At 51.8% G+C, this 25,740-nt stretch overlaps 1 protein-coding gene across 1 annotated transcript; it reads right to left on the reverse strand.

Annotated features, from left to right (window-relative positions):
* Positions 1-8,034: 8,034 nt before the first annotated feature.
* Positions 8,035-21,699, reverse strand: RBBP8NL (RBBP8 N-terminal like). Its single transcript, XM_064730252.1, has 14 exons — positions 21,601-21,699; positions 20,264-20,306; positions 19,790-19,885; positions 19,347-19,459; positions 17,788-17,860; positions 16,417-16,574; positions 15,857-15,945; positions 14,820-14,983; positions 13,311-13,826; positions 12,211-12,475; positions 11,726-11,834; positions 9,691-9,752; positions 9,266-9,386; positions 8,035-8,153 (listed from the first exon to the last, which is right to left on the reverse strand). Exons 1-14 carry the CDS (start codon positions 21,665-21,667, stop codon positions 8,035-8,037), a joined length of 1,995 nt encoding a protein of 664 aa, XP_064586322.1. The 5' UTR covers positions 21,668-21,699.
* Between the last annotated feature and the right edge of the window lie 4,041 nt (positions 21,700-25,740).

The following is a 25,740-nucleotide window of genomic DNA, read 5'->3' on the forward strand; positions in this document are numbered from 1 at the left end:
GTATATGGGCAAGGCAGACCCGGGGCTGGGAGCACACAAACTCAGTATTTATCTCCACAAAGTGACTCGAGGCATCTCTCTGCGCAATACGTTGCTTCCCGGACTGGTGTGTTTATACTGCACGGGATAAACATTCCCCTCAGGCACTTGAACCTGTGTCTGTCACATCCCGGCATGATGCTCTGCCCTTTCCTTTCCTCGGAGGACGTTGATATACATTGACAATGTCCATGCCACTGGAAAGGGAGGTTTGGGAGCTGTGCTGGGCGTGATGGAGCCTTCGGAGCTGAGAACAGCAGTGTGTGGGTGCTGGTGGCCTCTGTGTTCCTCTGAAACCGAAATGAAGCCTTCCCAAGCTTCCCACCTCTCATGCCCTGAAGCAGCTTGTGCTCCCAGGCAGGATTTTGCCCACACAGAACATATTTTAAAGTACAGACCAAATCTGCCATTTGAGATGTTTACCACTGAAAGTTGCAATTTCTGTATTTGCAACACTGGACCCTTGGAGTGGTGAATGCTTTTGCCAAATAGATTTAAAGAAGCCACGTGGCAACTCTTAATATCACTGGCAGTCTACACCAACAATCAAACTGATGTCTGATGATATGGCCTGAAATATGGGCACTGAGTAAAAGATGATAGGTTTTGAAACTGTCCTATAAAACACAAACAGGTTCTGTGTCTTTTCATATGGCTGTTTCATAAGATCCTTTTTTGTATGCTGTTGCAAGTCGGCCATCAACACATCTTACAGTATTAGTAGCATGTAATAATAATAATAATAATAATAATAATAATAATAATATAGGATTAAGATAGGAGATGTAAGACAATGCTTACTTGTAGGCTTCCATTAAAAACCCTACAGTGAAATACAGACTCTGCCCTTAAAATCCCAAGAACATGCTCAGCATCTTATATTATTCAATATAGGTCAGATTTTGAGCCTAAATTATTTGGCAGAACCATTTCATATCACAGCTGTGGAAAAAATAGTTTGGGATAAAAAGGAATTAAAATCCTTCCTGCTGGCAAGCTCATCAAATAAGCCAGGGGATGAATAGGCATGGAAACCTATCTAGGCTTGCTGCAAACAATTCTTTAGAACCCAAGACTGGATTTTGAAAAATAAATGTGTGGCTTTTTTCTCATTCTTTGCCTGTAAAAATAGCTGTGGGATGTAAATGGTCCCACTGAGTCAGCGCAGAGAGGAGCAGCCTCCCTGGCTTAGTGGGTTGCAAACTTCAAAGCTGAATTTAGCGGTTGCAGTGTTGCTGCTGTTAATGTTGGGGAGCTTTTATCTGTGTCTGACAACTCGCAGTGTTTGAGTGCAGCGAGCACAGCGCTGTGTTTCAGAGATTCTGATGCTAAAACAGACAAATGGCACATCAGCATCCCTCCCACAAAAGGCAGAGGCTGGGTACAACCCTGAGCAACCTCCTCTCCCTGTCTTCTGAAACGAGGGAATCCCTGAGTGGGGAATGAAGGAAGCCCAAGCTCAGGGATGTTCTCTCCTTCACACACAGGGATGCTGTTTTGAGATGGGCTGGACTCTGCTCCCTGCTGCTGCACAGCATCTTCAAGCCCTGGCTGAAGCCTTTTCCAACCTGAACCACCACAAAATCCTGGACAAAGTCAAGCAGTTCTACATCTACAACAACATCATTGCACAGATGTGAAATGTTACTCTGAATCACCAATACTCAACTCACACTCATTTTGCTCCTGGAGTTTCTGCTCTACCTTAAAGGATTCTCTGGGTTGTTTGGATACATGTCTGGACAGTCAGGGGCTGCTGGAATAAGGAGCTGGTGTGAAACAGGACAAGCCTGCAAATCCTTATTCCAATACTATTTGAGGAGCAGAGTCACCAAGGTCATAAGGACTTTTCTCCATGCAAGAACTGCAGGATCTGGTCTAAGCATCTGAGACAGCATTTTAAAGTACTTATGTGGGCTGGCTGTTATATTTTTTGCAAAATCATGGCCCTGAATCAAGCAAAGATAAACAGGTCATAAGTATATTTAGGCTGGGAACCAGAAGTGCAGCTTCCAGTTGGAGGAACGACTGGTATTAAGATAAGGCACCAAAAATTGCTGTTGACATTTTTCCAGCCTAAGCAGGGTGGGAATGGGGGTCCAAGAGACCTCACAGGGACCAGGACAATCTCTGGAAGTGTGGGAGGATGACACAGAAGTGCAATGTGCATCCAGAACTTACTGTCCCTTCTCTGCTGAACAAGCTCTAATCCTTGTCCCAAATTTCCTATCATAGTTTACCCCGTTTAAATTCTCTCCTGAGATCAGCACACCTGGGGACATCAGCACTCTTTGGAGCTCAGCCTCACACTCACCACATCCATATAAAAGAGTTTTTGGGAGTACACATTCTCCTAAACTCACCTTTTTCCTCCTCTTTGATCTCAGGGATGGCAGGTCACATTCCCTGCTTGTGTTCCATGTGCAGGGAATGGTGAAACCCTTCCCAGCCACATTCACAGGCTGGACCACTCCTGCTCCCTGCTGGCACATCCATCCCCACTGCTCTCCTCCTGCATCCCAAACCTGTGAGGCAGGTTTGACTCAAGCTCTCAGAGCCACCAGCTGTGCAGCCTGAGATGGTTTTAATGTGCATCAATTTAATCTGCCCCCAGTGGGCTCCAGCTGGGGGTTCTGGTGTCTTGTGGCTGCTGCTGGAGCAGAGTAGCAGAATTCATTCCCTGGATTGCCATGGGCTCGCCCTGGTGGGTGCCACAACCCTCTGCTCTTGCTGTGTGTCACAGTCCCTGCAAAATCAGCTGCTGCTCCTCAGGAGGAGAACATTGCCAGCAGCCCTGTGTGCCTTGGGGAACCACTCAGGGTCTCCTGCATGACACAGAGCATCTAAAACACACAGAGCTGATTGATTTAATCCTATTTCTCTGTACTCTGAAGGGCTCTGTGATTCAGGAAAATGTTGTGTGCTGTTTACAGGAGGATTTGTGAATGAATGGATCAAACTCTCTTCCCTGAAGCACATGGTGCTGCACTAAAATGCTGTTATTAATAAATCAATCATTTTCCTTGGGAGAATCTTGGCAAATGTGCTTTCTGAAGAGGTCCCACTGGAGTGGGACAGCCAGGAGCAAGTTTGGTATGAGCAGGGTGTGCAGCACAGCCTAGGGAACTCCTGAAGTCTTAGTGATATATTCAAGGCAGAGCAGAAAGCTGTGATACCCAAGGGATGAAAGAGAAACTTGCATTTTGGCTCCAAAATTCCTACAGTAAACTTTGCTTGAGATAAAGGAGCAAAGGAACTCCCCACATCTCTTCCTTCCAAGAACTGCTGCTGCTTGCTGGATTTGCTAAATCTATCCACAACTTCACAGCCTCCTTGCAGAAGTGTGAAGGCTTGTCCCTCTGCTGTGTTCTGAACACCCAAGCTGTCCCTGTTCCCTCTGAGCTCCTGGCTGTGAACTGCAGAGCTGCAGGAGACTGCCAGGATCCTTTTTCTGCCTTTTTCACACATTCAGGGCACATCTGACCCTACACAAAATGCCCATCCCACTTAAATCCCCAAAACAGGATTGAAGCAAGACTTGAGCAATGCTTGGCATGAGTTTTCCTGTGGTGGACTGAAGAGAGAAGCTGTGTTTCCACTGTAAATGGGCACTGCTCACAGAGCAGATTGCAGCTAAAAGCATTTCAATGCACAGAAGGTTGGTGTCAGGCTCATGAAAAGGGCATGGTTTAAATCACCTTCAGATTTTCTATTGCCAAGAAGGCAATGCCACAGCAGAAGGTTGGGAGGGGGAAGAATCTGATGTGCATATCTCTATTTCTGGAGCTTTTGGAGCCTGCATTGCAGCCAGCTGAGTTCCCAGCTCAGTTCCCTCTTGCTTTGAGCTTGTGGGACTTCCTACCTTTCCTCACACATGCAACAGAGGAACTGTTGTAAGGAAAGGAATGTGTAAGGAAATTTGTGTGTGAGAGATTTTTTTCCCCCCTTAGATGGAGATTTACACTCACAGCTCAGCTTGCACAAATTTACTTCTCACAAAATTTTACAAATTAAGCCTAGGGAGAAACAGAAGATGTCATTTTGCTGGTGAGTTTGGTGGGAGACTGATGCAGGGAGGCCTGAGGGTCTGAGAGCTGAGATGCTCTGTGCTGTGAGGATGATTCAGCATGTGCAGATCCTTCAGCATCAGGAAGCAAAGGAGTTGCAGTGGTTTGTTACTGGAATTGTTTGGTTTGACAGGCAATAAAGGAACCACTCACTGCTGTTTCTGATGGACTAAAAGTGAGCAAAAATGGTGACTTCATCTCTCCCCCAGATTTCTGTGCAATTTCAAATCCAGCCCCTGACCTGGGTGAACCCAACCCCTTCCTCTGGGCAACCTCTGCACTGGCCCACGTGCCCTGCCTGCATCATGGACATCAGAGCTGAAATGTGTCTGAACAAAACAAGTGTGAGCTGCCAGCCTCCCAGGAGATCTGATCTGCTCTTGGGACAGCTTCCCTTCTGCTCTATTGCTCTGTGGGATGTAACTCATGCACTCTGAGGGTAATTTCAGTGCATTTTTGAAGGTTATTGTGTAAAACCTCCTTCTCACACTGAACAGAAGTGTGGCAATGAAAGGGATTAACTCTGCAAAAAGCAGAGACTGCTGAGTCTGGTACACAAATGCCATTTGGAGCCATGAACCAAACTCCTGTGGAGTTATGAAAAGGCTGCTGTGCTGAACGCTGCCATGTGTGTTCCTGCAAACAGCACCTCAGGCAGGGCTGAACCTTCACATGGAAACCTCTGCGGAGCTCCAGAGCTGCTTGCAGGGCTCAGATTTCTTTCTTACAGCAGAATAATTCAAGTCTGAGGCTGCCTGCATATCACCAGATCAATACATGCATTTACCTGTCAAGAATGACTTGAACAAAAGACTGACAAGCATAATTTTGCGAGTTAATGGACCTGAGCAATTATCCATCTTTCTGTAGCATGGTGGGGAGGTAACAGCAAGCCAGGGGATGGTAGGAGCAGAGAAATTCCAGGACTGGATCAAGTGCAGCTTATAAAGTTTAATTTACTACAACAACTTGCTCAAACAAGCATTTTTCTCAGAACCGACAAAACTATTTTTTGTTTTTTTAGACATGGGATTGCCCTAAGTGTGAAATGTGTCCCTGCCAGCCCCTCAAACACACCCAGCACGAGATATGGGTGAAAACTTCTAATGATAAAAGGTATTAAAAGCCCACTAATTAAAGGTAATTAACCAAGGATTTTGTGGTGGTGTCATGCAATGTGAGGGGAAAAATCTTAGTGGGAAGAAAAGGAACTGAGGACTTCATTATTTTTGGCAGAACTTCTGCACATTTTGCTTATCAAGGGGCTGTCATAGGGAGGTGATTATTTTATAGCCCATGAAAGTTCCCTCCCTCCTTCATTTCTCCCCATCCCAAGCAACCTCCCTACAGTCTGAGGGGCCTCTTTATGGCATTGCATTTCTAATTCTCTTCTTTTTTCCTTTTCCTTGCTGAGGTATTTTTAAAAGTCAGATTTATCCAATTCACCACCATGGACAGTGGGTTATTGCTCTCCCCTCCAAGCTGCTCTGAGAAGGGATGAAGGTTGTGCTGAGGGAAAGGCATCAGTGATGGCCCTGATCCATTTCCCATGGCCATGATCCAATGAGTGCTCCGAGCTGGGATAAAACAGCCCTGCAACCCTGGTGACCTCCCCACTGCCCTGGGCAGCTTGTTCCAGTGCCTGATAACCCATTCAGTGAAAATTTTTAACATAATATCCAATCCAGACCTCCCCTGGTGCAACTTGAGGCCGTTTTCCTCTTGTCCTGTCACTTAGGAGAGGAGACCAAGCCCAACCTGGCTGTATCCTCCTTCCAGGGAGCTCCCGAGAGGGAAAAGGTCCCCCCGAGCCTCCTTTTATCCAGGATGAGCTCCCCCAGTTCCCTCAGCAGATCCGCGCTCCAGACCCTTCCTCATCCTCCGAGGAGATCTTCCAAGCCGTGAAGACAGGAGGAAGATGACGGCTGGCTCAGTAATTTTTCAGTTTCGCTCCTGTGAAGTTCCGTCAGCCCCGCGGGACTCCCGCGCTCCATCGCCGCTGCTGGCGCTGCCGGCTGTCCCCGCTCCTTCCCGCGGCTGCACAGCCACCGGAGACAGAGCTGCTGTGCCTTGGGGAGGCTGAACCGGATCCTCCGCATTCGGGGAGCGGCCCCGGCCCGACCCGGCGCTGCCCAGCAGGCGGCACTGCCCGCCCGCCGCACTGCCCGCACCGCCCGCCCCGCTCCCGGTCCTGGTCCCGCATCGCCCGCACCGCTCCGCTCCCGGTCCTGGTCCCGCATCGCCCGCACCGCTCCGCTCCTGGTCCTGGTCTCGGTCCTGGTCCTGGTTCCGCACCGCTCCGCTCCGGTCCTGGTCCTGGCCCTGATCCCGGTCCTGGTCCCGCACCCCTCCCGGTGCCGGTTCTGGTCCTGGTCCCGCATCGTCCTCGCTCCCGGTACTGCACCGCCCGCACCTGTCCCGCTACCGCTCCCGGTCCTGGTCCCGCACTGGCCCCACTCCCGGTTCCGCACCGCGTCCCGGTCCCGCACCGCTCCCGGACCATCCGTACGGCCCCCGCTCCTCGTCCCGGTCCCGCACCGCCCCTGTTCCTGGTCCCGTACTGCTCCCGGTCCCGCTCCCGGACCGTTCGCACCAGCTCCGTTCCCGGTCTCGCACCGCCCCAGGTCCCGGTTCCGCATCGCCCGCACCGCCCTCGGTCCCAGTTCCACACCATTCCCGGTCCCGCACCGGCCGCACTGCTCCCGGTCCCGCTCCGGCAGTTCTCCCGGTCCCGCACAGTCCGCACCGCCCACACCGCTCCCGTCCCAGTCCCCGTTACGCTCCCGGTCCCGGTCCCGCTCCCGTCCCAGTCCCGGTCCCGCTCCCGCCCGCTGGGGGATGCGAGGCTGCCCCGGGCAGTGCTGGACCCTCCCCCGCAGCCGGCGCTCTCTGAGTGGGATTTTAGGGCTGTGGAGATGGGAAGATGCTATGAGCAAAGGGTGCTGCTCGTGGCTGGCTGTGCTTTGCTTCGTTCTTGTGAACAGGTAAAAAACCCCACGTTTAAATAGAAATAACTGCAGGTAAAGGGAGTGGGAGTGCAATATAACTGGAATTGGCTCTGGCACTTTTCTGCTGGTTTCTGTTTTGTCCCTGTTCCCTCCACCTGTGTGCCAGGAACAGCCCAGCCTGGCTCCTGGATCGATGCTGTGAGCAGGGATGCCCCCTGCAGCCCTTCCCATCTCATCCCATCAGAGAAGGATTACAAAAAGCAATTTATCCACGTGAAAAATAGCTCCCAGCAATGCTCCAAGGTCAGTGTGAGCTGCTGAGCTGGTGCTCTGCTGTGAGCTGCAGCTGGGTGTCACTCACTGACCTTTTCCAGGACACACTGGGGAGAGGGAGCACCCAAAGCCTCCCTTCCCACGCCCTCCTCCCTGCCCTCTCAGGGACACATCCCCCTGTCTGCCCAGGTACTTGCTCCTCATTTAACTAGAAGAGAAAACTGTGGACTTTCCCCAGGTCAGACAATACCCACGTGAGTATGAAACCTGGTAGGGATTTAATTGAAGCAAAGCAATTAAATGGGGCTCTGCAGTGTTTGGTTTGGTCACCACCCCTCAGCCAGCCCCTGGGACATCCTTCATGAGGAGAGGGCTCTGGAGGTCTGCTCTCCAAGTGTGAAATCCCAGGGATAACACGGTTCTGATGCAAAGAGACATCTCCTCTTCCCAGCTCCAGCCTGAGGGTCTGCTCTGGCACAGATCACTGACTGTGGCTGCTCCAGGTGTCACCTGCATGGCTCATCCTTGCCCAGCCTCTCCTGTGGCATTGTGAGGACTTTCAGGGTGCTTTGCTCACAAATGAGTCCTTATGAATCCCCCACTGCCTGGCCCAGCATGAGAGGAGGATTCACTCTCCAGCATGGGTGAGATTCTGAGGGCTCTGAGCTCTGTCCTTTGGTCTGCAGCTGCTCCATCCTGCCCTGCTGTTAACTGTCCTTGGAGGGATCATTGTGGGAAGCAGAGCAATTCTCCAGCTCCTTTGTGATCCCCACTGGGCATTGCTCCACTTTGATTTTCTTTTTTCCTCTCATTGACTTCTTAGATCCTGTAAACAGCCAGATGACAGCAGGAGTTAGCCACAGAGAAATGGATTTACACTTCTGGAGTCAGCATGGCCTCATCCCAAAACAGGGACAGCACAGGAGGAAGCAAAGCTCAGCACAGGAAAGATGGAGAGAAACCCCTCACATGTGAGATGTGTGGGTATCCAGGGGAGGCTGTTGTTATCCCGGACACAAAACAATGTGAAGGAGAAACAGGCAGAGAACTGACCTGGTGCAGAAGCATCCCAGAGCAGCAAGATGCATTCTGTGGGTTTCTCCCTGCTCCAGTGTGGCTCATGGCTCATACCACATGCTGAGAGAGGTGCTATGCCCCTCCATCACCGCATGCCTGCCCCAGCTGCACCCACCTCTCACTTGGGACATCCCCATCCAGTCCTGGAGGGGTGTGTGTGCCTGCCCTGGGCTGCACAGCACAGCTGTGCTCCTCCCATTGCTCCAAGTGTTTGGTTTTGTACAGCAAACCCTCTTGTCACCAGTTGTGCTGCTGTCCCCTGAGACAGAAGGCCCTCTGAAGGCCAGGCTGGCAAAAAGCTCCCTTCAAGCTTAAGCAACAGCCCTCTCTACATTAATGGTTGGGCCCACGCTTGGCTGTTTTTACCACCAGGACAGAGTGGTGAGCAGCAGGGTTTTCTGACAGACAAACTGTCTTATCCCTGCCCTTATCAGGAGCAGTTTTCTGCTTGCTCACCTGGAGGGAACATGGGTACAACACATTCCTCTGTCAGCAGGGAAACCTCCACAGCCACAGCGGAGGATCAACAGAGCTGGCAGGAACCTTCCTCTGACTGTCAATAACTCAGCCCTGGGAATTTGGCCTTCCCCAGTCACCACCCCCCTGACCAGATAAGCAAACACAAGGGACTAAGCTCTGTTAGCTTAGGTGCTTGGGGTGCTCTCCTGGCCACCCTGCCCAGGCTGTCCTGGCTAACCATTAGCTGGGGCTCCTCTGCCTGGAGCTATGAGTGCTACAAAAACACGGCTCAGAGGAGAACCCTCCTCTGCCCTGTCCTTGGGCATTTCTCACAGCAGTCCCTCTGGAAGCAGCAGAAGCTGTAGCCTTGAGCTGATGCCCCAAGGAACTTCTCCTCCCTACCTTTTATCCAGGGATCCTGTCCTCTTTTTCTCTTCCTCTGCTGCACGTGAACTTTGTCTTTGGTGCAAAAGTATTTCCCGTCAGCCTCGGCTTCTTGTAGGATCTCATCTTCATACTTCTCCTACACCAAGGAGAAGAACAGTCAGTCTGCAAACCAGCCTGGCTTTCCCAGGGAGCTGGTGGCTTTGCCAGGGACCTTTGTGACCATTGCTATGAGTGATGACAAATGCAGTGCTCATAAAGACTTGACTGGCTGGAAAGAGTGGCACTTCTGCCCCTCAGCAGCAAGTTGTGCAACAGGGTGGGAATGAGGTTTGGCACCTGGTGCAGGAAGAGCCGCCACCTTCTGGGACAGCCTGTCTGATATCTCTGGGAGCCACCAGCCTGAGCTGATGGCTGAGAACAAACCAAACAAACAAACCAACCTCACTGTCCGTTGTGTCTGGCTCATCGGATTCTTGCTTCCCAGACTCGGCATCATTGTCATCTAAAGAAACACAAAATAAGTTTTTTTGGCTGGTGGCAGGATTGACAAGCTCATGAGCAGATGCAGAGCCACTGGTCCAGGCTCACAGAGCCACTGAGGCAGAAAGCAGCTTCAGCAATACACTGTGGTGTGAAGCAGAGGCACTGCAAGCTATGTGGCCTGGAATGAATGTTCAGGAGTGATCCAACAAGAGTCTGTTGGGAAAGCAGCTCCCAGCAAAGCTGTGTCCACTGGACTTTGCTACACCAAGGTCACAAGAGCTGTCCCAACACCTGTGGCTACACACAGGAGGGAAACTGGGGGTATTTAAGCCCCAGAATGCACCTTCCTGTTTGAGCCCCAGGTGGGGAGAACCATTTGGGGTGAAGAAGCCAAAAGGGACAATCCCATGTCTGCTGCTGGTTCAGCCAGCAGCTCTTGGCAGGGAATGTGTGCTGAGGAGCAGAGGAAGGGAAGGCAGGGGAGATGCTGCCCAGGAAAAGCATTTCAGTGTGCACAGCCCTTGGGCTGCACAGCCCCAGACATGTGCCTGCACACACCCCACTCTGCTCACACTCATCTCCAGGGGCTGGTGGTGGTGGCATCACCCTGTCTGCACACACAGTGACACACCTCAGCTGCCCATGGGGGGCACAAAGGGCTGTGCAGGGGCAGGGGCACCCCCAAAGCTCAATTCTTGTTGCTCATCACACCCAGCTCTAGCCAGGATGGGGCTCAGCAGGGCAGCCCCCTCCTGCTGGCCCTGCAGAGGTGGGAGAGCAGGTGATGCTGCTTCCAGGCACTCCTGGATTCCCTGTAGCCTGATCCCATCCTCACCTCATCCTCCTGCAGGTTAAGGTTCACTAGAAAGTGCAGAAGTATTTGTGTATTGTTTCCCGGGCTTTGTGTCAACCTTAAGGTGAGAACTGAAGAAAGTCCTGTATTCCCACACCCAGAATGTAATCAGCTGAAATTCTTCTGCCATGATGATATCTCCTTAGCATGTAAATCACACAGGACTCCTTTTTTTTTTTTTTTTTTCCTCTCCACTGTGAAAAATCCTGCTCTGGAGAGTGTTCCCAAACCACTCCGACACGCCCAGACCAACTAATCCAGGCGAGCTCAACTTTCTGGCCGAGCCAGTAAGGCTGGTACTGAGCAGCAGACGTGCTTCCCACCCTGATCCCCATGGCTGCTGCCTCCCACCTGCCTGGACAGACCTGGCACCTGTGTCCCTGGGGGTCAGGCAGGGAGAGAGCCTTGGGAGGGCTCTTGTGGAGGGTGGAGCAAGGGAAGGAAGGAAGGAAGGAAGGAAGGAAACCATCCTGATCTGCTTGCTGCAGGTACAGCATCCCTGGCTCTGTGCTCAGCCCTCTGTGCTGTGTCATCACAGGACACGCTTTGGAGCAAGGGGACAGACAGGGCTGGTTTTCCAGTGCTAGTCCTGCAAACCTCTTGCATTTTCCCCATCTCTTTTGGGGCATTCTGAGCTGCTTCTTCCCTGAGAGGAGTGGGAAATGCTGGAGCAGCAACTTTGTCCTGTTGCTGCTCATTGTGGAATGAATGGGTTTTCTGCTGGAGCAACATTGTCCTATTCCTGCTCATTCTGGAGTGGGTTTTTCTAAGAGCATTTTTCCAATGCTGACTCCTCAGCTCCTGGAGATTTCCATGCAGATGCTCTGCTGAGTGTCCCAGGACACCCCAGGGGTGTTGGACACAGACACTGGGCCTTTCTCCAGAAAAAACAAGATTACTTTCTCGCCATTTATACTGAGCCTGAATTTTGGACTTATCTAGGGTAGAAAACTGAGCTCTCAAGGACAGAAATGTGAAACCTGAATTTCCTCAAAGGCCCAGAAGAGCTGGGAGCCCTTGGTGCCTGGAGGGTGGGATTGCAGGTGTGTGCAGAGCCCAGCAGAGAGCTCTGGGCTGGGAAATGCCTTCACCTTTCACTCCTGCCTTCTCAAATGTCACATTTGCCTGGGGCTTCTTACCTGCATCTCCCTTCTGTGCGCCGACATCCCGCCTCAGCCCGGCCTCAGGAGGGGCCTCTGGGTCACTCGGGGTGGAGCTGTTTGTCAGATATGCCCGTGAAAGCCTGAGCTGTGGGACACAGGGACACACACACTGCTGTCACCAGGCAGGAGAGGACTGTCCCCAGCCCTCAGTTGATGACAGTGACACCCACAGGGATGAGCATCACAGAGATGCTCCTGTTCCTGTGGTGTGTTTGCAGGGGGCTCAGCACCCCCTGCAGCAGCCTGTGGGAGGGAGCACAGGCTCTGCCTGCCTTTGGGCATGGATGGAACCCTGTGGGCACTGCAGGGGAGGAGTGGAGTGAAGCCAGGGCTGAGCAACCACAGCTCTGCCATGTGCAAACTGGCTTCACACACCAAACCCATCCTCCCACAGTGCTGCTCACAGTGGTCCCAGCAGCAGTGCAGGGGATGTAGGGGATGCCAGCAAGAGCTGTACTCACCACAGCTGCATCTTCCTCCTCCTCCTCCTCCTCCTCCTTGGCAGCCCCGGGCAGTGCCCAGCGGTAGGGGCAGCGCAGGCGGTCCCGCTGTGCCCTGTGTCCCCCTGCGGGCACGGCCGGGCTGTCCCCGGGGCTGTCCCTCGGGCTGCCGTCCGTCTGTCTGTGCCTGGGGTCGGACAGGTCCAGCGGTGCGTCCCCGTCCTCGTCCCTCGCCTCCTTCACCCTGGCTCGCGGCTCGGGGCGCTCCCTGCCCCGCCACAGCTGCCTGGAGAACAAACTGCTCAAACTCTGATTAACTCTAATGGTTTATAAAAACATTGGTCCTGTAAGCCAAAGATTGAAGACTAAACCCCCTTGTAGAGTTACCCCACCATCCTAGCTCAGGAAGAAAGGATTCAAACCCTCATCTCCAGCTCCCAAAGCTGGTATTTTTAACTAAACTACTTCCACCACTAAAGAGCCCGAATCGCCCCCTGAGACAACCCTCACACAAGCTCCAACACCACAGAGTCAACAATGTGAGAATCCATAAAATTAGAGGGTTTTGGAAAAGCTGCAAAAGGCAGGCCTCAGATACAGCAAGAATTGTGAGTAGAGCTAAAGCAACAGTCATGAGGTAGGTCAGCAGAAAAATTATTTAAACTGTAGGAAAAGCAAGGGCAAATAGAACAATAGCCTGTGTATTAATGCTTGTCTGAATAGCTCTCTAAGCTGCAGAAAGTTTATCTAGCAAGATATTAGGAAGGGTAAAGCTTAAGAATGGAACTCTGTGCGTTGAGGCTTACGAGTGGGTATTGTATTCGAAATAAGCAAGCATTGTTTTAACCAAAGGTACCTGTGCTTATGGTGATTGGATAGAACTACTGTCAATATGCTTTTGCTTTGTGTGATTGGTCAAGAAGCTTATAAAGTAAGTTGTAACATTAACATGTTTTCTGGCCTGCTGCCAGGATTGTGAGCTGCAAGCATCTTCCCATTATCATAATCATGTAATGAGACTGATGCTGAAAAATAAACAGCTCGAGACACTTTCTATAGTAGCCCCATCTCGTTTGTGTCTGTAAATAACCCCCCTGTCGGCATCAAACAACAATCCTCACCCCTCTTCCTTCCCATCCGCAGCATCCTCCAGGAATTCCCTCTCCTCCTTGCAGCCCGTGGCCATGCCCAGCCACGGGGACAGCGGCCGTGTCTCGGTGTCACCGTGTGCCCGCTGGCCCGGCCGTGTCTCGGTGTCACCGTGTGCCCGCTGGCCCGGCTGGCACTGCCGCAGCAGGAGATGCTGCAGCCGCTCCCGCTGCTTCAGCAGCTGCAGCTTCTCCTCCAGCTGCTGGTCCCTGACGTACACCATGGTGGCAGGGAGCTTCAGCAGGGCTGCCTGCTCGTCCCAGGGGTCCCGGCAGCGTGTCCTGCCCTCGGCAGCCTTGCTCCTGAGCGGGTGCATGGGGAAGGTGCTGCTGTCCCGCTCGCCCGGGGCGCAGGGACCCGCCAGCCCCAGCTGGTGCAGGGACAGGTGCTTGTGCAGCAGGCACAGCTGCTCTCTCCGGGCACTCAGCTTCAGGTTTTCATAGGATGGAGAGACCTTGGGGGAGTCCGGGTTGCTCGCTGTTAAATAACTAAAAAAAGTGTGGAAAAAAAATTACATTACAGATCATGTCAGGAAAAACCCCCACACATTAGCAACAGAGCTTTCCCATGGTTTCCCAGCTGTGTGTGGTCTCTCCTGCTCTTTCCGTGCCCTGTTGCAGCTCTTGGTCAGTAGACTATGTTTGTGTTTGGGGTCTGTGCTGGGGAGGAAGGTCCTGGTGGCCAGGGGCATCAGGTATCAGCAGTAGGAAGCCATTCCCACCCCACACAGTGTAGGAAGCCATTCCCATCCCACCATCCAGCAGCAGTCCCCTGTCCCCAGGCCATGGCAGCTCAAGGCAGGGCAGAGTGAGGGTAAGGATGCAGTGAGCTCTCACATCAGCACTGCTGCTGAGAAGTCACTTTTTGTATAAAGTCTTAAGGCCAGCAACATCCTTACTACCCCCTGGGCTTTCTTAGTGTTTGAAGACCCCCAGGACAGAGGGACAGCCCACCCTCCCCTAATCTCACTCAATGGGAAACTCTTACAGCCATCCTAGGAAGGTTGGGGCAGTGCAGGAACCTGCTCTGCAAACCCAGTCCCTGCTGCTGCTCTCCATGAGTGCAAGCTGTTCCCAGGAGTGCTCTGCAGAGCTACTCACACTCTGGGAAACTCTCTGTCTGCAGGTGAACTCCCTGGCCTTGCTCTGTGCTCCTGAAATCATGGGGAGGATAAGCCTGGGAAGTGCTGAGCCCTGCAGGAAAGCCCATTAGAATAGATAAGGAGGAGGAGCAGGAATTGCTGCCTGCCTGGGACAGTCCTGCCTGGATGTGGGGACACCTGGTTCACTTTGTGGGTCTGTCTGAGGAGCTGGAATAACGAGAGCCTGACCTTGTTGGGCTGGATTCCAGTCATTTTTCACTGCTGTAAACTGGGATATCCCCCCCTTCCCGAGGCTGTGGGGGAAGTTTGGGGAGGGAGGAGGGCAGGCACAGTGAATGGGGCAGCTGCAGTGGGTCAGCCCATGGCTCCAGGTACTCACGCCTCCAGGCTGGGGCTGTGCTCTCGTTCTGGAGGGAGAGGAGCTTTCCTGGCTGGGGGAGACACTGCTGCCTCTGAGGGACTCCTTTCCAGCAGGCAGGGCCTGGAGCCAGCTCTCACCAGGGCAATGGTTCCGTGCAGCTGGTTGGAAATCCTCTGGGATGCCTGTGGCAGAAAGTCTGGGTGAGCCATTCTGCAGGGAGCCTGGCTGAACTGGGACACATCTCCTCACCAGTGAGGACAAAACAGACAGCTCTGAGGACTCTGCTTGATATGGTTCTGGTCAACAGCTCTATCAAAGTTTTTATTAATTTTTCCAGGAAATTTTCCCTTCATGTACTCTCCATTTTCTGGCTGCATTTGTAGCACAGGAAGTTTTGCATCTCAAGTCATGATTCAGAGGCTTAACCAAGATAAAACCCTTCAAATTCCTTGTCCCATAGTCAGGCCTTTTTACTCATGCAAGGCTTTATTCCTGCAAGCTCCTGGCACACACTGCTCTGGTGGGTGTATTTCTGCTGGGCCAGGACATCACTGTCTCCATCAGCTGTCATGAAAGGCTCCCCACATGTTCTGACTTGACTTTCCCCTGCCCACCTGGAGATGTCACCAAGCCTTCCTGTGATCCCTATTAATTATCCCCACAGCCTGCCTGCAGCCTTACCAAAACCCTTTTTCACCTGCTCTTTCAAGTTTTCTTGGGGAGGTCGAGTAAGCAAAACCTGTGCCAAAACAGAGGTATCTGTGTGGGTGTGTGTGTGGGCCTGAGTTCCCAGGAGCAGGTCCAGGCCCTGCAGTCTCATCTCCAGTGCCCAGTGTCACCATGTCACTCAGCAGCCCTGGGCTGACACCCTCTCTGTGTTTGTCCTTGCAACCACTGAGTGCCAGGCTCTGGAAATGACAAACTACCCAGGTCTGGCTGATTGTTCCACCCTCCAAGGGCCTCCTACTTTTTCCCCATCCCATTCTGATCCAGTTCAGATGGCCACAGCAGTGGGAAGAGGGCCTGAGGCCATCAGGCTACCTCTGACAACTCACTATTTCTGCAAGGCTGACTTCTTGGAGGAGAGTGCCTGGAGAGGTCCTGCTGCTTGGAGAGCTTCTCTGGAGCTTCTCTGGAGGCTTTTCTGCAAAAAAAATAAGACAGAACCAGCTGCTGTACTGGTCCCCCAGAGCGGCTGCAGCCCTGCCCTGAGTGGGCTGGAGCCATGCAGCCTCCCAGGGATGCCACTGGCTGCTACCAACCACCTCCCAGTGAGGATTTTGAGTCAAAATCCCCTTTTGGTTCAAGCCAGCACCTGGCTGAATGTGCCTTTCACTACATGTGTGGGTGGCAGGAAGGCAATGCCATGGTCTCTGCATGAATTTTCTTTCAGTGGGGGCACCCAGCACTCTTTAGCTCTAATGCAGAGCAGGGTGTTTCTCCCCTGACCTGCATTTCTCCCCCATCAGCTTTCCTGCCTGTGGCAATGTCCATCTGAGCTGCCAACAGTTTGGTCTTTGCTCTCCAGACCCTTTCCCAGAGCAGTTTACAACATGGCTCAGTTATTTTTCACATCCCCAGGTCCCTCATGGGTGGCAGGAGCAGCAGCACCCACCTTCACTGAGCTCCAGCTCTGGCACGTCCTGCTGGGCTGCTGCTTCCCTGGGCTCTGCCTTCTCTGTGCTGGCATTCCTGCTCACAGGGGACAGCAGAGTCAAAGGGGAGCCGGGTGTGGAGCAGCTTTCTCTGGAGGACACTCCTGGGGTCTTTGTCCTGTCCCTGTTGGAAGGACAAGAACATGAATGAAGGAGAAGGAAGGGTTTGGAGCCGCTGTACTGAGAGCTCTGAGCCTGATACACAAATACACGTATTTATCTCTGTGTGTATGTGGATATTCCAGATCCTCAGCCTCACCTCCTTCCACTGCAGCTTATCAGCAGCCCAGCTACAGTCTGGAGCATGGACAGCATGCCAGCCCCACTTGGAGGTGTGATTGCCCCACTTGGTTGTGGGTAACATTGCAGGAAGCCACAAGGTTGGGTAAGGCAGGACCCAGCTGTGGCTCTTGCAAAAGCTCTGTGGGAACCTGGCCCTGCCTGGGCTTTCAGCCTGATGGAGGGGTGGGTTCAGCACAGGGATGTGGTGTCTGCCCCTGTCACCAAACCAGGATGGAGAGGGTGATGCTCAGTGCCACAAGGGAGTGCCTGAGCCTTGGAGACACACACAGAGCCCTGGCTGGACTCTGGTGCTGAGGTGTGGATGTTTGGCTGGAAATCCTCCTATCCAGCATCTCAGGGGAGAGCAGAGCAGAGCAGAATCACTCAGTGCTCAGCAAGCTCAACCCACAGCTCTGGAATCACTGGGGAGTAAAAGCCAGAGTTTCTCTTTAAGCAGATGGTGCTCCCGTGCTCCAAAGAAAACACATTTCTAAACTAATCCCTCAGTGCTAATTCCTCTGGACTTTAAACCCTTGAGGAATGAGCTGATTTGTATATATTGGCCAGCCTGGCAGGTTACTTGGCTCCCAGCACAGCGCTGCGCTGGGCTGTGAACCTGTTGTTGCAGATCACTTCTCCCTCTTTAACCCCATCCCTGTCCCTTGGGTGTCACTGTCCTTTCTCCAGAGCCACCTGCTTCCTGCAGACCCTCTCTGGCTGCTGCAGGAGGGGACCTGCTGCCATGGAAAAGCCATGGAATCCCAGGCTGAGCTCCATGCAAGCTGCCCAGGGCTTTGTTTCCAGGGGATTAAATATCTTTGTTCCTCAAAAATTAATCACTGGATGCTGGTGAACAGGGCAGTGAGCAAATATTAACAAGGATTTTAAGACTATTAGGGGTTTTTCCATGTCTTACATACACAGGAACCCATGAGAATTAGGTGATAAAATGCCCCTGAGGATGCCACAGTGTGGACCTTGCCCTGCCCAGCCCTGGGGATGCCCTTGCCAATGTCCCTTGTAAAGAATGAAACCAGGAAAGTGCTTACTCCAGGCTCTGGAGCCTCTTCAGTTCCTCCTTGAGAGTTTTGTTCTCCTCCCTCAGGCGATTGGTCTCGTTTGCTGCAGGGACAGAGGAGGGGCTGTGAGTTCAGGTGCTGCGAGGATGCTGCTCACAGCTCGCTGGGGTGATGGAGGGGGAGGAGAGAATGGCACCGACTCTGGGAGGGATGCTGAATTTCCTTCTCTCTTTGTAAAAGTGCTGGGGCTATGGGATACAAGGGAGCAACTTTCTGACTCAGGTTTCATCAGGATTGGGTCTGCTTGCAGATCCCCAGCTCAGGGGAGGACCCAGACCCAGAGGAGGCAGTGGTGGGTTGGGCACAGTGAACATCTGTCACAGACATATTTTATGAAAAATCTTTTTGCTAAGATCTTTTCTCCTGAGAAGCTGGGAAGCCTCAGCTTCTCCATGTTTTGCTGCTGTAGAATGTGATTTGGATAATTGTTTACACAGTATGTGAAATTGTTTTCTCTTGATGACCAATGACAGCCACCTATGTTGAAGCTGTAAGCAGTCACAAGATTTTATTATCATTCCTTTCTTTGCTAGTCTTCTGATGAAATCCTTTCTTCTATTCTTTTAGCATAGTTCTAATATATCATTTTGTTTTAATAAAATATCTATAATATATATAATATACTATATACTATATACTATATACTATATACTATATACTATATACTATATACTATATACTATATAATATATTACATATTACATATTCCATATTACATATTACATATTATATATTATATAATAATAATAAAGTAATATAAAAATATAATAATATAATGATACAATAATATAATAAATCAGCCTTCTGAAACATAGAGTCAAAATTCTCATCTCTTCCCTCATCCTAGAACCCCTGTACACACCAGGGCAGGGTGGTGAGTGGGTGCTGTGTTAGGGGCAGGCCTGGGGGTCTCAGAGGGGTCACACAGAGGCCAGAGGGAGATGTGAGCACCCAGCACTGGGCACAGAGAGCATGGCTGGACACCCAGGCACGGTGCCCTGCCTTGCTCCTACTCAAAAGCAGCACTCAGGCAGCAGTGCCATAGCAGGGGAGATAAACCAAGGGCTCTTGGCACCTCTCCATCCCTCCTAAATGCCTTATCTCCTTCACCCCATGACCCTCCCTGGGCTGGTCAGATCCCCAGGGAAAAACACCCAGTGCTGGGAGCTGTGCCAGGGGCTCAGGAGAAGATCCATCACACGTGTTGCTTGATTTCATTTACCCGTGCTGAGCTGCTGCTGTGACTTTCCTGTCTTTGCCAGAGTGTTGCTTCTGCTGTGCCAAATGCATCCTTTTCCCAGGCAGCTGACACAGCCTGGAATCTCTCATTTTTCTGGAGGTGTGGGGGGCTGTGACCCCCCAGCTCTGATGATTTGTGTGAAGGGTTATGTCTCCTTGCTCCCTCCCTTCTCCCCATCCCCAAACCCTTCCCAGATTCCTGCTCACCACGTACAAATATCTGGGAGAGGGATTAACTGGCAAAGACTCAGCCTGCCAAAGCCAAGCTCACAGCGGGTGTCAGTACGTACAGAGGATGAAGATGTGCTGCAGGCTCTGGAAATGAGAGGTCTCATACTCATTCTGCTTCTTTTTGGCCAGCTCCTGGGTGACCATGCATCTGTCACAAAGGCCAGCTCGCAGCCTGGGGGAAGGAAACCCCACAGCCTGTTACCACATGAGAGAAATAAGTTCCTGCCCTGCCCATGGGGAAGTGTGAACACCCAGACCATCACTGAGAATCACCCCCACAGCCCAGAACTGGCCTTTGCACCCCTCCAGCCCCACCACACCAGCCTAGGAAAGCTCCTATGTACCTGCCCAGACTCCTCCAGCTCTCCCAGCAGCTGAGTATGGGAAAAATAGAGTTTCATGTGCTGCATCCCAGTCCTGGGGAGACAGCAACCCCAAACTCTCCCCCAGGACTGTGCATTCAGTGCCACTCAGCAGCACCCTAATTAAAAACAAATCCTACCTGTTTTCTAACACCTTTACATTTTCTTTCAGGACCTTCTGTTGTTCCCTTAATTGGTGATTTTTAGCAAACAGCTCTTCAATTCTCTGAGCGTCGCTAGTTGAAGAAACACAACAAAAAAAGCAGGGTTGTTAGATTTCTTCCCAAAACCTGTGCCTTCATTCACAGTGCCCCTTTTCTTGTGTGGCAGGAGGGGAAATGAATGTGTTGGAGCCTGGATCCTACCCCTGACACCCCAGTTTATTCCTCCCACTAATTGTTCTCCAACGGGGAAAGCACCGGGTGGCACAAGCATCACCTGCCTGTGGGAAGGCAAACTGGAGCTGGGCTGGGATCACCCCAACCCTGCCTGGAGCCAAAATTTGGCAGTGCCAGAAGAGCAAATGGTGGTCTTTAATGCAGCAGTGTTGGAGAATAAGTCAGAAGTCTGAAATTGCAATGGTGTAACCACCCCTGTGCCCCAGCATCGCTCACCGGCACTTCTCTGTGGTCAGCTCCATCACCTTGCTGTGCAGACCTGGAATAATGGACAGACACACAGACATGGGTGTTTGGGGCCAATTCCCCAGCACTCAGAAGCAAACAGCACTGATGGAATGTCAGGAAGGTGCGAGGCTTTGCAGAAATCTCACCCATCCACAAACCTGATCTCTGATAAGGAATAACACATTGCATGTGTTCAACACAGCCACAGTTTAATGTAACTGGGAAAAGTTGTACAGAATGTGAGCTCCTTTTGTATCCCCACTATTTAATGAGCCTGCATCTCCTTTGCAGTCCCAAAAAGTCTGGTTTAGTTTTGTTTCTACTTATTTCTCTCTACAGCCTGCGTGTCCCAGGTGGGCAATATTTTATAGCTTTCATGGTTGGAAAGCATCTTGGAGAATATTTACAGCTGAACGGCTTTCCTTGATGGATCTGCAGACATCGTATCCTGTCAAATCCATTTTATGCAAAGTAGATGTAAACATGTGGTTTAAATTGCTCAACAGTTTCCTCTAACTCTCACATGGCTTGAAATTACACAAGAGAAGAATGAATTCATAAGCCAGAATCATCCAAAAGTGCTGAAGTTTTGTTCATAATATTGATACTGGGAATTATTCTAATAGGAAAACAATTGGGCTTGGCACTTGGTTGCTTAACCTAATGGGTTTTATTTTAATAATGTATGGCCTGAGAAATAATTTATTCCCTAGAGGAATAAGCTATCCAACCTGACTCAAACGTTTTCTTTAACGGAGCTTCATCTCCTGCTGCTTCTGTCTTATAGATTATTGCATCTCTGTGCTTTCCCTTTGATCCCTCAGTACCCAAACACACTGCAATCCTCACTGATGGAGCAGATGCCCAGCAGGGGTGAGTGTCACCCCTGCAAACTCCCAGCTCACAGACCAGGACAACAGGGGCAGGAGGAGCCAAATCCCCCCTGGTTAATGCTGGGAGCACCTGGGATTCCTGCAGGGGCTGAGCACCTCCATGGCCTCCTTTCCACAGCACGGAGTGCAGGAAAGTTCTCTCTCTTCTGAGAGAACAAGTTACTTCTTCATTCAAAAAGTCACTTTTTCCTCAGTATGCCAACGAGAGGTGCAAATGTGCCACCAGTGGGTGTTGCCCCCTGAGGGGCAGGCTGTGACCTCGTGTCCCAAGCCATCCCCAAGGGTGCTGCTTGCTCAGCACTAATCCCCAAATCTCCCTAATCCACACCTGCTCCTCCTCCCTTCAGGTTATTTGACACCAAAGGGATCAAGGTGGTTTTACAAAGAAATGGATCTTGGCCAGGTTTTGGTAAGAAAATTTTGTCTCCCTACCTTGGACCTCTTTCTCATGGATTTCCTTGAGCTTGTTCAGGAACTCTGCAAAACTCTCTGTGGTCATGGTCAGGACTGAGCCACACACCAGGCTGTGTCCAGTGTGAGGGTGTCCTTCTGCTTCAAATTTCAGCCTAAAATAGAAAAAAAAGTCCAAAAAAAGAGATGTGCCTGGTGCATGTGGTGTTCTGGAAAAGACAAAGCCCAAAGCTGGGAAGGAAAATCGTTTGCTAAACCTTGGGATGCATTTTTGTCCACCCTGCCTCAGTGCTGAGCGTAGCAAAGAGCATTTCTTAGATACTGGGAGAAGCCCAGCTGGAAAATCAGGCTCTTCCTCTACTTGTTGAGCTGTTTAAATTGCATTTCTCTGGGATGAGGTGGGGCAGAGCATCTTCTTGAGCATAAAGAAGGGACTGCAGGACTCGTGCTGGGATCACATGGGGACTGATGACGGGGAAATTCACAGCAGATTTGGTGCTTGAGCCTGATGGGCTCATCTCCTGCTGGATGTTCCCTTGCATCCCTCATCCCTGTGGCACCAGGCACAGCTTTTACAGAGGCAGCACACAGCACTCAGCCACCCCAGTGCCATCACCCAGGCTTCCTGCATGGCCTCACTGGCTGCAGCCTCTTCCAGCCCTTGGGAGACACTCAACAGAGCTTTTCCACCCAATTTTACAGAGAAACCAGGAGAGGCGGTGCCCAGAGCCAAGAGCTTCAGGAAGCTGTCGTGGGCACATCCATGGGGTCCTCTGGAACCACCAACACCACACTGGGAAAGAGGAACTTCCACAGGAAGGTGTTTAGCATCTCCTCACAGGAACTTTTCCCCCAGATCATTCTGGGTTACTGAGTCATGGTGAGTAATTCTGACCCCAACAGAGCACCTGGACACTCAGCCTTCAACCCCAAAGAGATGCCCCTGGAGCTGGGCAGTGAAGGGTGGGCTGGCACCCAGGCTCTGCATCCCCACGGGAAGGTTGTGCTGGGCTCTCCCAGCCTGGCTCCCGCCCCTGCCTTTATCTGCATGTGCAGCAGGGACGTGCCAGATCTCCTGCATATGCAACATGTGGGCATGCAGAGCTGGAAGAAGAAAGTTTCCCCTAAAGCATCTGATTTTCAAAAGAAATGAGGCACGTGGCAGCAAGCAGCAGCAGCGAGCTCGGCACGCTCGGGTCGGGAGCGGTGCCTGAACATGAACCCTCCTGAGCCACCCTGCCTGGCTTGGAGCAAATCTGCTGCAAACTGAGCGCAGACCTCATTCTCTGGGAAAACAACTGAAAATATTCATCACTCCTGCCTCCCTGGGATAACCCATCCGTTGCCAGGGCTGGGTGATCTAAGCCAGCAAATAAAAGCACAGTGTGGCTCGTCCAGCTTGGGATCTGTGAAATGGAACTGGGAGCTGATCTCAGCCCCAAGAGCCACAGTGAAGAAGCAGCCAGGGGAAATAACGTGCAGCTTTAACAGCAAAAACCCTCCTGGTGTTAATGGGATGTGTCGCAGACATCTTTTCATGAAAAATCCTTTCCTTAAGATTTTTCCTCCTGAGAAGCTGAGAAGCCTCAAAAACAGAATGTAAACAATGATTATCTGCTGCTGTGGAATGCAACAAGTAGATCTGTGATTAGCTTATGTTAGTTTGTTCGTAATTAATGGCCAATCATAGTCAGCTGGCTCGGACTCTCTTTCCAAGACAGAATATCATTCTTTGGCATAATTTTGATCATAACTCTTTGTTATCATTCTTTTCTTTTCTATTCTATTCTATTCTTAGCTACCCTTCTCAGGAAACCTTTTCTTCTATTCTTTTAGTACAGTTTTAATGTAATATATATCATAAAATAATAAATCAAGCCTTCTGAAACATGGAGTCAGATCCTCATCTCTTCCCTCATCCAAGAACCCCTGTGAACACCATCACAGGGATGCACTTCCCAGGATCTCTGAATCCTAAATGGGGCTCTGCCCTGGGCAAAGCACCTCCCCAGGGCTGAGGGGAGCTTGTGAGATCAAACCATCACAGGGCTGACACCCCAGGTGCCAGCTGGGAAGGCTCTGCAGGCACTGATTGCCACTGCATTCCCCAGTGCTGTCAGCTGGGAAGGGATTACAGCTGGTGGCTGCATGTGCTCCTGCTGTTCTTGCTGCTGCTGGACCAGCTCCTGCCCACCTCTTACCAAGGGTTCAGCCCTTTCCCCAGGGCTGGCTTCTCCTTGGGCTGAACCCATCATTCTGAGGCACAGGGGTTCAGCTCAGCCACCCCGGGAAGGTGACACCCAGGCTGGGACTGTGCCAGCCTCTGCTCAGGGAGTGGGGCTGGGCTGGTGTGTGGAGGGAGGTGTGGGGGCAGCCCAGGTGTCCCTGCTGGAGCTGGATCCCTGCAGCTGTGACTCAGTGCAGAGCCCGCAGATCAGGATTTGGGGCTGGGCTTGGGCAGCAGCTTTACTTCCAGGATTGGGGTTTACTCCTGATTTTCTGTTCCTCTGAGCCCTCAGGTGAGTGGGCATATGCTGCAGATCCAAGCAGCAGGGAAAAGCTGCCAGTTTTGGTGCTTTTTGAGATGCCACAACCCCTCTCTGCCTGCAGATGGAACAGCCACTCTGCGGCAAACCTGGTGAGGACCTCAGCTCTCCTCTGTGCTGAGAGATCCTTCATTAGCGTGGCTCCCCATGTGTCTTTTGCCAGGATTTAGCCTTTTCCTGCAGCAGAACAGCCCCAGTGACAGCCCAGGCTCCCTGAGGGCTCATCTTTGCTCCCTCTCACACTGTGGATGGGTGAAGCTGTGAAGCTGCAGCTCCTGCTCCTCTGCCCTGCTCTGGAGGATTTATTGAGGGAGATTTACTGCTGCAGCCCAGAGCACAGAGCCCCAGAGTGTGGAGCTGGCTCCCTGAGACAGGGATTTCAATCGGAGCCCTTTGCAGAGCTGTCACTGTGATGTAGAGCTGCTGGTGCTGCATGCAGCCCCGTGGCAGGGCTGGAGCAGCCCTTGGGCACCCCAGCAGGGCTGGGAGTATTTCACAGTGACAGTGCCCTCTGCAAACAGAGCCCCAGTGGCAGAAACCAAAGGCAAACTCCTCATCCAACCCTAAACCTGGAGGGTTTGGGAAGCCCAGGACTGGGGGGAGCTGCTGTTACCTGCTGTGGCTTTGCTGCCCTCTGCATCCCTCGATGCTCACTCAGGGTGGGACAGGGCTCCAGTTTGGGTCCCTGGGTGTCTCCTCTCATGCACGGGGCTGGAGCAGCCCCCAGCATCTCCTGGGTACCAGTGACAGGGTGCTCCTGTTGTGAAGGGGAAGCAGCAGACAGGTTATTTCTGTCCCATCTGAGGGGCTGGAGAAGGGATGGGCTTGGGCAGCTGGCTCTGACAGCACAGCCAACCCTCATTCCTTGGTCCCCAGGGAGTTCCTGGCCTCTCAATGGCATCCCCAGCACTGCCTGTCACACTCACAGTGGGACATCCCACCCTGAGCCCTGTCTCCTTTCAGCAGGATAAAGCAGCTCATTAGCTAAACGAGCTTAAGTCATTAAAAAGAAAAAGGCAGAAAAGAAAAAGGCATGACAGTGACATTCTGATGCTGTGGAGCTTAATGGATTTGCCACCAGGTATTTCCATCAGCAGTGTTGGAGCTGCTCAGCTCCAGGCTGGACTGATGGCACACACCTTTCTCTGGGCAATGCTGGGCAGAGCTGCTCTGACCAGCCAAACTTTCTCTCCTTGGCTCCCCTGCCATGTTCCTGGTCTAATTTTAGAGTTACAAAACAAGTTTGTACTCAGAAAAACTGCCTGATCACTCATGGAAAATCTGCAGTCCAGGAGTATTTCACAGGCCAGTGTGGAGCTGATGCTCTTTGCTGATGTACTTCACTTGGCAGCTTGAGGAGGGCTTTTTTGGTAGTATTTATTTATTTGCATGACTTAACATGGCACAGACTGCCCTGAAATGGAGCCCAGTGCCTGCTCTCCACCGTGCTGGGTTTGCTGTGGGTGCCAGATTGCAAAATTACCTCCCAACAGGTGAGACAGGAGGAGCAGCCTTGGCTCTTGCCTCTCCAGGGGGGAGGATTTGCTGCCTTCCTCTACCTGGCACAACCTGAAAATCCTCCCCAGAGCAGAGCAGGGCAGAGCAGAGCAGAGCA

The sequence above is a fragment of the Zonotrichia leucophrys genome, chromosome 20 (assembly GCF_028769735.1).
Source record: "Zonotrichia leucophrys gambelii isolate GWCS_2022_RI chromosome 20, RI_Zleu_2.0, whole genome shotgun sequence".
Classification (NCBI taxonomy): Eukaryota; Metazoa; Chordata; class Aves; order Passeriformes; family Passerellidae; genus Zonotrichia; species Zonotrichia leucophrys.

Bases quoted from the DNA above. Each gene is read 5' to 3' on its own strand.
- RBBP8NL (XM_064730252.1), bottom strand. From the start codon at position 21,667: ATGACCACAGAGAGTTTTGCAGAGTTCCTGAACAAGCTCAAGGAAATC. The intron at 19,460-19,789 runs GTAGGATTTGTT...TCCTTCCCCCAG, and splicing joins GTAAAGGTGTTAGAAAACAG to GCTGCGAGCTGGCCTTTGTG. The intron at 15,946-16,416 runs GTGGGTGCTGCT...TTTTTTTTGCAG, and splicing joins AGAGCTGGAGCTCAGTGAAG to AAAAGCCTCCAGAGAAGCTC.